This window comes from Malus sylvestris, chromosome 14, assembly GCF_916048215.2.
Source record: "Malus sylvestris chromosome 14, drMalSylv7.2, whole genome shotgun sequence".
NCBI classification, from domain to species: domain Eukaryota; kingdom Viridiplantae; phylum Streptophyta; class Magnoliopsida; order Rosales; family Rosaceae; genus Malus; species Malus sylvestris.
In genome coordinates, this window is record NC_062273.1 from 24,890,057 (window position 1) to 24,905,824 (window position 15,768).

At 39.1% G+C, this 15,768-nt stretch overlaps 2 protein-coding genes across 6 annotated transcripts; both read left to right on the plus strand.

Annotated features, from left to right (window-relative positions):
• The first annotated feature begins 420 nt into the window (after nt 1-420).
• Nucleotides 421-4,079, plus strand: LOC126600464 (uncharacterized). Of its 4 annotated transcripts, XR_007615450.1 has the most exons (7): nt 424-1,573; nt 2,161-2,319; nt 2,504-2,650; nt 2,838-2,990; nt 3,196-3,318; nt 3,444-3,673; nt 3,791-4,079. XR_007615450.1 is itself a non-coding variant. In XM_050267026.1 (6 exons), exons 1-6 carry the CDS (start codon nt 1,439-1,441, stop codon nt 3,866-3,868), a joined length of 789 nt encoding a protein of 262 aa, XP_050122983.1. In that variant the 5' UTR covers nt 427-1,438; the 3' UTR covers nt 3,869-4,079. The 4 variants fall into 4 exon arrangements, 3 of the variants coding, with proteins under 3 accessions (XP_050122984.1, XP_050122983.1, XP_050122982.1); XM_050267026.1 differs by lacking the exon at nt 3,444-3,673 and having other exon boundaries at nt 427-1,573; nt 2,167-2,319; XM_050267025.1 differs by lacking the exon at nt 3,444-3,673 and having other exon boundaries at nt 428-1,573.
• Nucleotides 4,080-5,225: 1,146 nt separating this feature from the next.
• LOC126599457 (protein MODIFIER OF SNC1 1-like) lies at nt 5,226-15,086 on the plus strand. Of its 2 annotated transcripts, XM_050265839.1 has the most exons (11): nt 5,226-5,499; nt 6,393-6,469; nt 6,676-6,750; nt 6,842-6,886; nt 7,027-7,390; nt 9,624-9,726; nt 10,212-10,286; nt 10,416-11,721; nt 11,805-12,075; nt 12,146-14,759; nt 14,840-15,086. In XM_050265839.1, exons 2-10 carry the CDS (start codon nt 6,438-6,440, stop codon nt 14,660-14,662), a joined length of 4,788 nt encoding a protein of 1,595 aa, XP_050121796.1. In that variant the 5' UTR covers nt 5,226-5,499; nt 6,393-6,437; the 3' UTR covers nt 14,663-14,759; nt 14,840-15,086. The 2 variants fall into 2 exon arrangements, with proteins under 2 accessions (XP_050121796.1, XP_050121797.1); XM_050265840.1 differs by lacking the exon at nt 10,212-10,286.
• The last annotated feature ends 682 nt before the right edge of the window (nt 15,087-15,768 follow it).

Consider the following 15,768-nt stretch of genomic DNA (forward strand, 5'->3'; position numbering starts at 1 on the left):
GTAATTGTTTGCTGGTGACGAGATCTGAAATTGATTGGAGGGTTTGCTGGTGACGAGATCTGAAACTGGATTGGTTGCCGAGAAAACGAAGGAAAACGAAAACTGGGGTCTGATTGTTTGAGTTCATACTCGCACTCAGCAATTGTACAAACAAGGCTAAGTTAGTCATTTAACACGAAATCCAAACCGTTCCGTCCTACGCATACCAAACATAACACGAACCTCCGTTTCGTTCCGTCCCGTCCCGTTCCGTCCCGTCCCGTTCCGTCCCGTCCCGTCCCGTCCCGTTCCGTCTGCGTACCAAACGCACCCTTGGTGTCCTCTCATATTAAATAGCCGCCGAATTAATTTAATCAGTTTGCTTATTTAGTGAAGTATACACCTTCTTAATAAACCCTTCCAAAAGGATTGGATTATTAGTTGGATTATTAGTATGATGCCCTTTCCTCTCTCACACTTCGTTCTCCACAACACCTCCTCTCGCCGTCGTCTTTCTCGTTGTCATCCCTCTCGCCATTGTCGTCTCCTATAGCCGCCGTCGTTCTTCCTGTCGCCTCCTCTCGCCGACGTCGATCTGCCCGTCGTTGCTCTCCTCGTCGTGCCAAGCACCATACAAAGAGAGTTTCATTCTAATTCACAACAGTCGAATTCGAATTGGGTTTTTCTGATCTGGTCTGGGTTTATTTGGGAATCTTGGCTAAGAATTTGAATTGGGTTCTCCCCATTGAATTTGAATTGGATAATTTTGCTACTTCTGATTTGATCTGGGTCTATTTTGGAATCTTGGTTGAGAATGATGATAGAACTTGGAAATTAGGAAAAATTTCATCTGGGCAAATTATTATTTTTTTTTGAAATTAGATTTTGCTTAATTTGGGGCTTTTTATTTTGAAGTTTAGCATTTGAAAGGTATTTGGGTTTTTAGATAATTACATTGAATTCTTATTCGATATAGTATGAATAATATGGTTATTAGTTCGATATTGCACCAAACGTCGAACTAATTTAGTCAGTACTATCAAGTGACATTTATCATATCTGAAAAAAATAATCAGTACAGTTCGAGCTGCCAAACGAGGCGTCAATATATTGTTAACTATTGAACCAAAATTGACATCCTTTGTAAAATAAATCTTCTTATTCACCAAATCAAAATTCAATCTTGTTTTTTCCAATCTTTCAAGAAAATATCAATTGGAGCAAGTGGGTAGGATTTGTTGTGTAGAAGCGCAGAACCGACATTGTACATTTCTCACAATTCGTATATTATCCCCAAGGTCGCTGTATCTCTTTAATATATTTACCAACCGGTCCTCTTGAACAAATAGTTTTGTACGGCTAACGTGGCGCCACCGTGAGCTGCTTGAGACAGCGGCCTCATCGTCCTCCTACCAAAACCGCGATCGGATTCAGCGGTTTCGGACCACTAATCGGAGAAATGGAGCTCCGCAGTATCTGTAATCCTCTGCGTCATCTTCCTGTGCTCTCCAATTGTTCCCATCAAATTAAATCGTCCCGAATTCGCAGCTTCTCAGTTCGGAGCTGCCGCTTAGACCCCAATGAATCACACAAGGTAAGTCCACCTGCAATTCCCACTGACTTGGATTCTGTTTGGTTTCTGAGAAAATGTGAGAATGTGACTGAGAAAGTTGTAAACTATGGTTGTTAGATATGCCAGCTGAGTTTTGAAGTTTGTATATTTAGTTCACATTTTGTGGAGAAGAAAGATTGGATTTTTGTACACCTACCAGTAACACTAACTTTGAATCTGTTTGGATACTCGGAAAATGTGCAAAGTGACTGGGAAAATTGTGAATTATGATTCCTAGATGTACAAGTTTGAATTTTGAAGTTTGAGTTTTTAAATTCACATTTTGAGGAGTATAAAGATTTAATTTTTTATGTTTCTTAATCTTCCTCAAATTGGGTTGCTTACATTGGACCCTGGTCTCTACAATCTGTTACCCTGGTCTCTACAATCTGTTTGGATTCTCGGAAAGTGCGGGAAAGCGACTGGAAAAGTTGTGAATTATGATTCTTCGATATGCAAGTTTGAATTTTGATGTTTCTCAGTCTTGTTGATTTGATTTTTCTTACATTGTATTCTGAATTGCTGATAAAAAATTTCGTGGTTGTTCTTATCTTGTGTGCTTTATGAAGTTGCAGCTGGTTTTGGAAGTGAAGGAGAAGCTTGAGAAAGATTATCAGAGTCTTCCTGTAGGGAAAAATGGAAGAGATGATGAAGATATGATCCTATGGTTTCTCAAGGACCGCAAGTTTTCAGTCGAAGATGCTGTCGAAAGATTGAATAAAGCAATCGTATCCTTCACTAGCTTGATCAATTGCATAATTTGCGTTAGTTGTTGCTTGAACATGTTTAGTCACTTACATTTTACATTGGAAATTTCTTTCCTTTTAGATTCTTTCCCCCTTTAAAGCCGGAAAGGGTTAATGTAATTAGGATTACAGTTTCTTTTTTGGTATTTCCCTAATCCTGTGATAGAAATGGCGTCGAGAATTCAGAGTGTCCGAATTGTCTCAAGATTCGGTGAAGTGTATAGCCGAAACTGGAAAAGCTTACGTACACGACTTTCTTGATGTTAACGGCAGACCAGTTCTCATAGTGGATGCTTCTAAGCATCTTCCTGCTGTAAGTTTTATTCTTTTCGCCATGTCCGATTCCATACCATATAATCTTAATATTCTTGAGGTGTAACATACCAATTTAATCAACAAAATAGTGTTACGCCGTTTCGAATTGTGATCAATTTTTTGCTACCTTTGGCTTAGATCAAGTTTTGTATGGTACATTGGTAACTGTACAAAAAGTGCCACAGGTGCATGATCCTGCTGAGAATGAGAAGCTCTGCGTGTTTTTGATTGAGAAGGCATTGAGTGCCCTTCCAGAAGGGAGCGAAGAAATACTAGGAATATTCGATCTACGAGCGTTTGGTAGAGAAAATGCAGATTTAGATTTCATTACATTTTTGGTAAGCTTTCCGAGCTACCTGCTGATTGCTCCCTTGATTAATTACCATAGGGGAATTAGCGTTTTTTCTTGTTGCTGCTTCTGCTTGTCATACATCATAATTGAAGTTCTTTGGCCTGCTAATCATATTTTCTTGATTAGTTAGATATTAACTGTCAAGACGATTATATGATGGCCATTGTAAGTTGATTCCTTATCTCTTGCAGTTTGATGTTTTCTACTACTATTATCCAAAGCGATTGGGCCAAGTCCTCTTCGTGGGAGCTCCATTTATATTCAAGCCAATTTGGCAGCTCGCCAAACCGTTGTTAAAATCTTATTCTTCGCTGGTATGTATTGCAATCAAAGATGAATATTACATACCCTACGTTTGTTCAAAAGGAAATTTCATACTGTGCTCTGTACTCGAACGACATTCGAATTTGATACCTTTAGTATGTGCATATCTTGTTAGGAGGAGGAGGAGGATATACGACAGAGTTCTTAAAATTTTTGCTTTAAGAAACTTCTCCACCTATTTGCATAAGAGAAAAAGAAAAAGGAGAATAAGTAAAAAACCGATGTAGCATTACAAACCAGAAGCATGCTTTGCCTCAAATATCCTTACTCCGTGACCTTGAGCAGACTTTTGGAAGTTTTTTACTAGAGTTCTTAAAGTTTTCTCTTCAATGCAGCCTCCCTACCGTAAACTTTCTGCAGTCTTCCTACCGTGAACTTTCTAGACATCTTTGGTGTTTATTTTCTTGCAAGATATTGTTACTTGTCTACCTTCATTTCATTTGAAGTCTTTGTCTTTTGAAGGTGAGGTTTTGCTCCGTGGAGACCGTCAGAAAGGAGTATTTTACAGAAGCGACGGTGCCTGCTAAATTTAGAGACTGAGAAATGTCACTCGACAAGAAGTTTCGTGCTTTTGAGTTTCGGTATTTAGCAAAATCGTCGTGCTTTTGGCTATGGATATTATTTGTTTTGAGTTCGATTTCTCTGTCTCGCCTCGATTATTGAAAAAAGAAAAATAAAAAGTCCCCTCAACCTGAGCGTAACTCAAATGGTTGTGAACATATTTGCACTAAAGATTTTGATTTCGATTTCACCCTCACTTTGCTTATATTGAAATAAAAAGAAAAAAAAAATCACCTAACTTTATTACTCTATTTGTGAAAGCATTATTCCCACTAGCCTTCATGCACGAGCGTGAACACATTTTTTGAATCACGGCATGCTACGCACGACTTACACGTTTTAAATGTATTTATATGAGTGAATTGACAAAAGGAAAGTCAAATATTGGAAGTAAATGAATAATCTTAGATCATGTTAGAAGAAATCCCTTAGTGTAGATAATATCGTTTGTTAAAAAAATAAAAATAATCATTTGACAACTAATTTAATCACATTATTATCCGCGTGCTATAGACCTTTTTTATAACCGACGTTACAAGCCTATCAAGATGTTTTGAATGTGTTTAAAAATAGAGAAAATAATATTTAATGAACAATTGATAGAATCACATTATTACTAGCCTACTGAGAGGTACTAATTAAAAAAAATGTACAAAAAAAATTAATTATTAACAAAAATACTGTTAAAATGACGAAAATACCCCTACCACATTTGATGCATTATTTTGAGTTGCTTTTGAAGTTTCTTGTTTGAGGGGTATTTCTGTTCAATTATTTTTTTTGGTGAAGTTTGTGACACCAAAAAAACATTCATTGAGCTTGCTGGCTTTATGTATAAGATGATGCTGACCTTCCGTTCAATTTCCTAAAACGAAAGCAATTAGGATAAGGACATTCTTAACCCTCCATTAGTCCTATGATCGTATACCTAAATCTCACTACCATAAACTTAGAATGACATTCTTACCCCTCCCATATATGATCTCAAACAAAAAACAAGAACTTTGCCCTTTTTCAACAAAAAATTAAATTAGAGGTTAAAAAATCACAAATCCAAAAATTTCTTAGAAATCATAAATTCGAATTTAAGAGTTCGTTTGTAAGCTGCTTTTAAAATGATTGAAATCATTTTTGATGAAATTTATTTTCTATTCCAGAAACACTTGGAATGTTTTTAGAAAAAACACAAGGTATGTGTTGCATGTTTTCAGTTTAGAAATGCTTTTTAAGAAATTAGTTTAATTTTATTAAAGATTGATTTTAAAAATTCGATCATTTTAAAAATATTTTTAAACCAGTCGGTAATTTTGAAAGACCTGTGTATTTACAAATTTACATCGGATTACGACTCGTACATCCTCTCTCTCCCCCCTTTCTCTCTCCTCTTTTCTCTCTCTCTCTTCTTCGCCCTTTAGCCTTCCTGTGATCTGAATCCAATCACACTCAGATTCTCCCTTCCAACTCCCAGAGATCTCTGTTTCTCCGAACCTTCCTCGCGAGTCGCGATCTCCCAAACCCTTATACGCTGCGTTTTGATCGTTAATCTCCCAAAACCCACCTCAACTTTGCTAGGGTTTCCAGGAACCCCCTAAAACCTATTCTTTTACCAGGCAAGTCATTATTTTTTAATTTTCCCGACAATTTTATGCTGATTTAGCCTGTTTGTTTCCCGAGAAAATAAAAGGAATAGAATTTATGTAAAAAGAGTGAACGAGGATGAAATAAATTAGAATTTGCTGTTGAAAACTGTAATTTGCACGCTAAATCTGTTCTGGAATGTTCTTATTGTTTTACATGCTTTATTGCCCAACTCAGCGATTGCATTTGTCTGGTGGGATTCAGTGCTTTGTTGTTGTATGTGTATATATATGTTTGTATATAGTTATTTGTTGTACAGTCTTTTCAGGTATATGCTTATCATTTGTTTCATTGGGTATTGAAGGATTTTTCGGATATTATCATGGTTGTATAGATTCTTATTATAGTATTGTCCCATTGTTTACTACAAAGGTTTTCGAAATTGGGGATTTTTTGTTGTTGCCGAAAACTTGGTCTCACTTTAATAGTGCAGTACGTCTTTTGGAATGGAGAACTTGATAGGTTTAGTTTAGCGGTTGAAGCTATATAAAATGCTCAAACTCCAGTCGTAAGAGAGTAACAAATTTTGTGACCTAGCACTGATCGTACTGCTGAGCTTTACTTAAGAATGATGAAGTTTGCGTCTTTTTTGCTTTGTTGGAGCAAACACATGCACCTGAAGTAGCCATGTTGTACTTTTTGGTTGTAATGCTAAATCAGGAGTCTCGTTCTGCAAATAAAAAAATGTTTCCAGTAAGCATGTAACATGAACTATAAAACATTCATAGAAGATATGTAAATTGGGTTCTTTGTGGCGTATTATGCCATTTGCTAACCCTACTAAAACTATGCTTTATTTGTTTACCTGTTTCAATGACTACAATGTCTTGCTGATGGAATCTGCAATTGTCTCCTATTTTTCCAGGCTTTGAAAAATTGGCTCGAATGATCTTGTGGCAACGATTGAAACATGACATCAAGTATGTTGTTTGGGGACCGGAGGTATGAAAATCTGGCAACATTGACAATGTTTCAGCAATTGGAAATTGTTGGTTTACTTTTTCTGAATTGTCTGATATTGGTTGATTTAAAGAAAAACCATTAGGACTTTTGAGGAAAAACTGATTTACATACGGAGACAGACAAGAACATAGATATCAACATCCTTATCCTTGAGTGGTTTTTTAATTCTGTCATTACTGTTGCAGGATGGCTTCCTCCAGAAGAAGTGGAATGACTGTTTTAGGGAAAGTTCCAAAACCTATAAACTTACCTAGTCAGAGGTATATTCTTCCTGCTAAACTGTCCTTAAGTCAGTTTATTGTGCTCCATTTTCTTTTGGCTAAAATTCTTTACCTATGTTGGCTGTTCAAGGTTAGAAAATCATGGTGTGGACGCAAGTGTGGAAATCGTTCCCAAGTGAGTTATCTCTCTCTCTCTCTCTCTCTCTCTCTCTCTCTCTCTTTCCAGTTCAATTTCTGTTGGAGTCAGTGTATAATATTTCATTGCTACTAGTACTAGTTCATCACCTAGGTGTTTCTTGATTTGAACTATTGTAGGGGTACCCCTGGTTGGGGCAGTAGATCATCGTCTGCATCAAATGCATGGGGTTCATCATCATTGTCCCCAAAAGCTGATGGTGGCACTTCACCAAGCTATCTCAGTGGCCACTTTTCATCTGGAAGTGGTACTCGACCATCAACTGCTGGTAGCGACAAAGGGCATGAACCTTCTTCTAATGCATGGGGTTCAAACTCTAGGCCATCATCGGCTTCTGGGGCCTTGACATCAAATCAGACAACACTTACCTCATTGCGTCCTCGCAGTGCAGACACAAGACCTGGTAGTTCACAGTTGTCAAGATTTGCTGAACACTCTGACCATCCAGTGGCATGGAGTGCTCCGGGGACGGCAGAAAAATTGGTATGGTCCTTCACTCATAACTTTGTGTTTGAATATGTATTACCAACAATTACTTGGTTGATAAAGCTTCCGACCAGAGAGTGATCACCCTGGAAACCTCTCATTCCAATTTAGATGGTTCAGTTGGAAACCTTTATAATGTTGATCTCAATAGAAAATTCAACAGAGGTATATTCAACAATAGAAATGCTGATAAAACGATGAGATGTCAAAAAAAAAGGAAGACCATAGCTAAAACATACAAGACTCACCTAACATCTGATTTGATGAAGATCGTATTCTTTTTAGCCTTTAGGCGTGTTTTTTGCTAGCTAGATAGGTGGTAGGTGAGTCTTGGATGTTTTGGCTATGGTCTTTATCAGATAAGGTGTTATCTTGGGTGGTGGGGTTTTGATAAAAGAGCCCAGAAAATGTCCTATATGCTATAAAGCATTGGAAAATCCCTATGTCGACAATATGCTGATTAGTATCTTTTGTTCTCTTCCCTTCCATCTCCAATAATGAATGTTTATATATTTTGGCAACCCTTTGTATTGAAATAAATTTAATGATCATCCTGGTAATGCCCCAAACCAGAATTTACTACCATATTTCCCTTCGATAATGTTAATGTTGCAATCCTTGATCTAGCCTTATGTTTGATTGTGTGGATTAAATTTTCATCATATAACATGCTCATTCTTAACAGTATACAAATGCCAAGGTCCCAGTTGACTGAAAATTTCACCCTGGCTCTATATTCAGTTTTAATCATGTTAACCATGTTGTTTCCAGTTTGTGCTACTACGGTCTTTCTAGTCTTAATTAAACCATGTTAACTTTTATTTTCCAATTTATGTCAACTTGGTCCCTTCATCGAATTCCGTTAGGATTGCTGGACAACATGTCTTAACTCTTAAGTCTTAAGCATGATACTGGCTTTTCGTCCAAATCACACAATCCAATCTGACCTTCTCTTTATGCTGCTTCCACAAAAGCTCTTACACGTTGGAAAAATATGGTCATCTTGATAAGTACTTCAGGATTTATTTTGCAATTAAATATTTCAGGACTAAATAGCTACATTCTATATGTATTATTGCCCATTATTATTATTTTATTGGAAGCTGTACACCCTTTAAAGAATATATGGGTTGTTATTAACTTGTTATGTGAAAAATTTATACACGGTGAGTGTTTCTTTCATCCACTCTGGCTAATGAAATTAGGCGCAGGGGACAAATTGACTAAAAAAGAAGTGCAGGATGACATTTTTTAAGTTCGCTTTTAGTGAGCAACATCGTAAGGGAAAATAATTTTAATTGTTAGGGGAGTTGAATTAAGGTCAAATAGGGTTAGGATTGAGGTTTTGCCCCTTATGCTTCACCCAATTCATTCCTAGGGGAGTCCAAGGTAGTTGAACACTGCCCCTGCTATTTTTATTCTTTTGCAGGGGTGTCTGTGCTATTTATCTGAACTTCTGATGTAGGGGTGTTTTTTCGGAAGGATCAGATCAGAAACATTCCAATTTCCGTTCCAAAATTTTGGGATTGGATCATATCACAATTTTCAAATTCAGAATTTTTAGCATATTCGGAAATATCGGAATCGGAATAATCTTTAGAAATTTCGGAACATAATTTGGAAATTTATATTTTTTTATATGTTTTTGATATTCTCTAACTTTTTTGTACATGCAATTTATTGTTATTTGGTATATGCTTATGTATAAATTCAATTAATATTGTGATCTACTAGTTTGCATATCCTTTTTAATACGTGTATGTTTAAATATAAAAACAATGAACAAAATTTATCCAAAACTAACAATAAAATACAAACGTCCCATTACGAAATTTATATTTGAGTAAATAACTATAAAAAATCAGAATTTTTTTTTATTGAAATAAGATTGGAACACTTAGGAAAAATTCAGAATCTAATTGCATTCCAATTTCCGTTCCAATTTGTCGGAAAATATTCTAATTCGGAATTGGGTAGTGCTATCCACACACCCATTTGTACTTCTTCTCACACACCCCTCTCAATTTTCGGCTGTCGGATCGAATGAATTGAAGAAGGTCAATGGCCAAAAATTAATAAGGGTGTGTGGGAGGTAAAAACGGGTAAATACACTTGCCTTTGGAATTTTCGGTTCGGATTTGGAAATTTACTATTGGAATCGGAAGCACCATTCCAACTTGCAGCCCTAATCTGAAGTCTATCTTTATTATCCACTGTTATACATGTGCAGGGAGTAATGTCATCGAAGAATGATGGGTTTTCACTTACTTCTGGAGATTTTCCAACACTTGGTTCAGAAAAAGATAATCCTGGAAAGAGTGCCGAGCAGCAAGGTCTTATGCCTATATTTCACTTATATAATTTAAAAGTTGAAGACACTGTGTGTGCAAAGATTTTTTCAAATTTCACATGATAGTTAAGTTGGCATGCCACACATTGCATTACCTTATCTGACTGTTTTTGGCAGTGCCATCAGATTTTCATTAATTGATGTGGCACTGATGTGTATACTGCCATCTCATGTTTACAAAATATTTTGCATAACTTTACACCTAGCTTCGATTTTGTTATTTTATTGTTTTTTCTAGCACGTCCGGAATAGCTGCCAATTTTTGTTATTTAAGTGTTTAAATACATTTTCCTTACTGCCAAAATAGAAAAAAAAAATGACTACGCATATTTTCTTGAGCTCAAGTTTGTGTTTCCCTCGAGCAACTGTTTTACAGGATATGATATCATTAATGAGTACAAGTATGTTGTAGTGAACTTGATGTTCCATTTTGGTTTACTGAATGTTTTTGATCAATCATTATGACAGATCACAGTTCTTACAGTCGTCCTGGCTCTTCTATTGGTAGAGCAGCAAAAGAGACGACTGGGACTTCTGTAGTTGGTTTGTGCATATGCTCTTAATTCTAATATGTTTGATTAGAATGTTGCAATATTGATCCTTTTATTGGTTAATGTCCGTGGTTTCTCATTCGCTCATGTATTTAAGTATGTGCTTGGTTTCCATATGTAGGCGAGGTTTCTGAAAATGCAAATGTGAAGAGTGGAACCACTAATTCATGGAAAAGAGAAAATCCCTCGTACAAAGATGGAGGTAGACATGGTATGGAGAAGTGGCAGGGAAATCCCCACCCTTACCCTAGTGCTAATGTTCCTCCCCAACACTATGATGGATGGCATGGTGGTCCAGTAAATAATCCACAAGGTGGTGTTTGGTACAGAGGACCTCCTGGAGCTCCCTATGGAGCTCCGGTCCCTCCTGGGGGCTTTCCAATGGAACCATTTCCATATTATCCTCCAGGACCTCCACAGATTCCACCTGCTGCTCTTGGCAATCAGCAATCTGTTCCTCCACCTGGAGCAGGACCAAGAGGACACCATCCTAAAAATGGAGATATGTACAGACCTCATATGCAGGATACATATATTCGCCCTGTTATGCCAATTAGACCTGGCTTTTACCCTGGTCCAGTGGCCTTTGAGGGCTATTACAATTCTCCAATGGGTTACTGCAATCCAAATGAAAGAGATGTTCCATTTGTGGGAATGACAGCTGGTCCCCCTGTTTATAATAACTACCCTAGCCAAAGCGCTCATGGGCCTGCCAATTCTCATGGCAGACCCAGTGGATATGGTCCTCCCAACCCAAAGGTGATGTCCGAGCAATTAGAACCTGGCCATCCACCTGATTCTCACGGACCTTACAAAGTTCTTTTGAAGCAGCATGATGGTTGGGATAGAAGAAATGAGGAGCAAAGGAATGAGGGTACTGTCACAAGCCTTTCAACTGATGCATCATCTGTTGTGAGGGAGGACCAACCAAGAGCTTTGGCAGCAGAGAATGATTGGAGATCCGACCACAGAAAGGAGGGAGTGAGGGATCAAAGGAAAATTGTCAGTGAAGAAGCTGCTTCAAGGAAGTTTGACAACCAAGGAGCCTCTTCTGTTCCTAAGAAAGTGAAGTCTCCTGAAAGTTTGGAACAGATAAAGACAGTTGATGTCATTTCAGTGAAGAAATCAGGAACTGAAGCCTCCGGCATGCCAGAAGTTGCACAACCGCTCCTGGCTGCTGCAAAAGACTCCAGTCTGATTCAGAAAATAGAGGGATTAAATGCAAAGGCACGTATTTCTGATGGACGAAGTGATACATCATCTGTTTCCAGTAGAGAGGAGCAGAATAACAGATTCGAAGTCAATGCTAAAGCTAACATTTCAGTTAATGAACCTGTTGGTGGTGGTAGTGTAAATCTGGAAAGATCTCATGTCCCTGAGAGTGTAAATCCTTCTCATGAAGTGGGCAGCGCAATTTCCATCTCCAGGTTTGTTGGCAACTTTTTAGTTTTCTCTGAGAATGTACATGTTATTCGAAATTATTGGAACATGCTGATTTTCTGATGTACAGGCGACCCAATCATGCCATACATGGTGGTAGATCAGATCATCGTGGTAGAGGAAGGTTTAGTAATCAAGAAGGTGAAGGGTGGGCAAAGAAATCCTTGGTCGAACCAACAACTGTGGTATCAACTGCACATTTGGAAATGCCTTCTAATGTTCATGTGCATGACCACCTTGTTTCAACGGAAGCAACTGAAAAGTCAGGGTCATATCCACAAGGCAGACGTGAGGAGGAATCTGCCACTCCAATGGTTGATCCAAATGATTCTGAGGCACAGGTATACATTTTATTCAAATTCTTGTTAGATTTTGTGTCAGAGCTTTGCAGCTAACATCTCTTCTTACCAGCGTGCTAAGATGAGGGAATTAGCCAAGCAACGTACCAAACAGTTACAGGAGGAAGAGGAGGAACGGACAAGAAGGCAGATGGCCAAGGCTCGTGCAAAATTGGAAGAGTTGAACAGACGTACTCAAGTGGAGAGTTCAGATCAGAAGATTGAAAGTCACTCAAGTGGTGCCATCCAGATTAAGCAAGAAGTGTCTCAAACCTCGGGTGAACCACTAATTGGTGGCATGAAATCAGCTTTAGGATTTAATCTGGATGGTGCTTCACAGATTAGCGAGGGTAACACTGGAAAAGCTGAAAAGTCAACTGTTCCATCAAGTGAGCTCCCTTCAGATACGCTAAAGAATGTCTGCAAGGAACCTGTTCTGATGCATGATGAATCTGTACCCAAACCGAAGGAGGTTATTGTTGCTAATGTCGTTCATCACAACAATGCCCCCCAGGCTCATGAAAGCAATACCACTAGGGCGAAGCAGGCCCCTAAACAAAGACATAACAATCAGTTAGAAAAGAAGCCTACTGGAAAGTTTACTTCCACCAGCACAGCTGATGCAACAAATTGTCAGACAGATCTTCCCACATCGCTTGGAGTTGTACCAAATGAAACAGCCTCGAGCAGTGAGTCAAGCCTGACTGCTAATCCCAGTGCCATACTTGAGTCATCTTCTCATCTGAGAAAGAAAGACAACAGAAATGGCAAGAATAAGCACAAAACAGAGAGTACATCGACAGCTGCTGCTCTGACATCATCTACATCAAAAGAAACAAATATTGCAAATGCCAATGTTGAAAGTGGAATGCCAAAGGTATCTGAGTTGGAGTTCGATCCTACCTCAGTTCAGTCCCAGACCGTTCTTAGGGATGCATACCAGTCTTCTGAGCAACATTTGTCTCTATCAAATGAAGAATCTCAAGGTAGAGGAAATAGCCAGCGGAAACCTCAGCATCCTCGCAGGGTGTCAAGGAATTCACAAGCTATTAAGCATTCAGAAAAGTCTCACAGCACTGATACTGTTGTCTGGGCACCTGTGCGGTCACAGAACAAAGCTGATGTAACTGATGAAGCCATCCCTAAAAATGAAGGTGAGGCAGTTAGTGCTGTAAAAGCTGAATGTAAAGTGCAAAATAGTTCAAAAAATAGTTCAAAAAATAAGAGGGCAGAAATGGAGAGGTATGTTCCAAAACCTGTAGCTAAAGAGATGGCGCATCAAGGAAGCACACAACAGCAAGTGGCCTCTGTAAACAATCAAACTGCAATAAACAAGACCATTGAGAGATCAGATTCTGGTCCTCAAGTTGCTGAAAGTTCTCAACCTATTACTCTAACTATTGGAGAAGTGGGGATTGCCATAGAGTTGAGGCATGGGAGTAGCAGAGAGAGTAAGCCTGGAAAAGCACATGGACCATGGAAGCAACGGGGGTCAACGGAATCACCTACCATGCATTGCTCGGAAAATGGACCATCATATACTTCAAATGTTGGTCAGAGTGATAAAAATTCAGTCCAGCATCATCAACCCCAGAAGCCTGATGTTGTCTCAGAGAGAGAGCAACCAAAGAGTTATGATTGGAATGATTCTGACGGATGGAACATGCCCGAAGAGCCTGTTGCTGTTGCACCAGTCTCTGTTTCTGCAAAAGACCAGAGAAGAGGAAGACAGCCTCCATTCAAGGGACACAAAACCATGGGAAATAATCATGAACTGGTTGAAAAGAAAAATAGCAGAGGGGGGGATACCTACAAAAATAACAATCAATTTTCAGCCTCTGAAACGGGTCAAACAGACTTAGCTGCCGCTTCCAAAGAGAATCGAGCTGTTGGGGAACGTGCAGCGCCTCATTGGCAACCCAAATCTAAGGCACCTTCAGGCAATAGTCAAGAAGGAAATAGGGCCAATGGTGGTCAAAACATTGTTGTGGAAGTTGGTCGGACTTTCAAAAAGGAGACCAGTCCCCGAGGTGGGGTGCCACGTCCGGCAACACCTAACAAGGATAATACTGAATATGTGGCCCAGCATCAACATGATCAGGTGATATCTGAGAGAAACAATGCTGGGGAAGGACATAATAAGAGAGAGAGGAAAGCCTCATTCAAGGGACTCCCCCGGTCTCCGAACAAGGGTCATGTTACCCCTGTTGAAACAGCTCCTGTTAGTATGGATGCTAGACAAGAGCAGCATTTTGACACAGGGTTCCGCAAGAATGGAAACCGAAACGGCCGTTTTGGGAGAGGTCAAGAGTCTCGTGGGGATTGGAATTACTCAGGGCATGATAGCAGGCAGCACAACCCCCCTGCAAACCGGGAGAGACAGAGGCACAGTTCGCATTTTGAGTACCAGCCAGTTGGGCCATACAACAACAACAAAAAATTCAACTACTCCGAGGAACCGCGAGATGGTTCTTACAATACAGGTGGAAGAGTCAAGGAAAGAGGTCAGAGCCATCCACGACGTGGTGGTGGTAACTTCCATGGACGGGAAAGTGGCGCTGTCCGAGTAGATGCAGATATTGAGCAGTAGCTAGAAGGATTAAAGATTCTGAAGATAAGGTTTTTATCGGGTGAAACCCACTCTTTACCACTCACGCATGGTTAGCACTGACCGATAGCATTCTCAGGTATTCTTTCAATTGGTCAAATTCACAACTGTGTTCGTACATGTTAATTAGACAAATGACGGCTTTTGTCCACCGAGCAGGGCTTGCGGCAAAGTAGACGGTGCTGAAGTAGTTAGCTGCGGTTGGAGGTAGTCGAACGTGTCGTATTTCTTAATTTTTTTGTTCATGTTTCAATTGAATCGGATGTGAAACATTGTGATTTGGTCACCCCTTGTTTCCTATGGAACGATTTACCATTTTTCTGCTTGTTCTGGCCTTTGTATTTACTATTTTAGAGCGACTCCTCGACGAATATATCATCTTTTGCTGCTGCAAGGCTGTACTCAATCGATTCTTTTTGTCTGAAATAGGACTTCCATATTGATAAAAGTTGAAAGGTGTCTAGGAATTAACAACGTTTACCGCTCTACAAACTTTTGAGACCGGACTCCAACAGCGGTATATACATTTACTTAATATATTCACCATTTTAACAGTCGTTTATGGTCAAACATGATATTCTCATGAGTGGTACTACGCTCATCCTATTATCTTATTTTCTCACTTCATTTTAATTTTTCACCCACCAAAAATGTTAAAAGAAGAAAACACTCTTTTCTCACCCACCATCATTCCTAAAATACCCTAATGTGATTTCAGCCCTCGACACCCCTACTCCGCTGGCGTGCCGCACCAACTCCCAACACCCAACCAAGGTCCCCCAACCATCAGAACACCACCATGACAGCAAAACTGCCTCACCACTCATCTTCTTGTTCCCTACATAGTCTAGATATTTTATTTTTCCTATGAATTTCAAGTTTTGCAGATTGCAATGGAATTCAATGGGTGAGTTATGTATTCAAAGTTTTAGAATAAAGGAAATGAGAGAGAAGGGAGGTGAGGTTTGGGTTGGGATTAGAACAAAAGAAGGGGCTGGGAGTACAGAGAGTTTAAAGCCATGGATGTTATGAAGCAATGATGGGTGATATATGATCGATTGGTTCGTATTTGATTAGATCCTTGAAAT

Coding starts and splice junctions, on each gene's coding strand:
- LOC126600464 (XM_050267025.1), top strand. CDS start 1,439: ATGGAGCTCCGCAGTATCTGTAATCCTCTGCGTCATCTTCCTGTGCTC. Junction 1,574..2,160: donor ACCCCAATGAATCACACAAG/GTAAGTCCACCT, acceptor TGCTTTATGAAG/TTGCAGCTGGTTTTGGAAGT. Junction 2,991..3,195: donor TAGATTTCATTACATTTTTG/GTAAGCTTTCCG, acceptor TATCTCTTGCAG/TTTGATGTTTTCTACTACTA.
- LOC126599457 (XM_050265839.1), top strand. CDS start 6,438: ATGACATCAAGTATGTTGTTTGGGGACCGGAG. Junction 6,470..6,675: donor ATGTTGTTTGGGGACCGGAG/GTATGAAAATCT, acceptor TTACTGTTGCAG/GATGGCTTCCTCCAGAAGAA. Junction 11,722..11,804: donor AGCGCAATTTCCATCTCCAG/GTTTGTTGGCAA, acceptor TCTGATGTACAG/GCGACCCAATCATGCCATAC.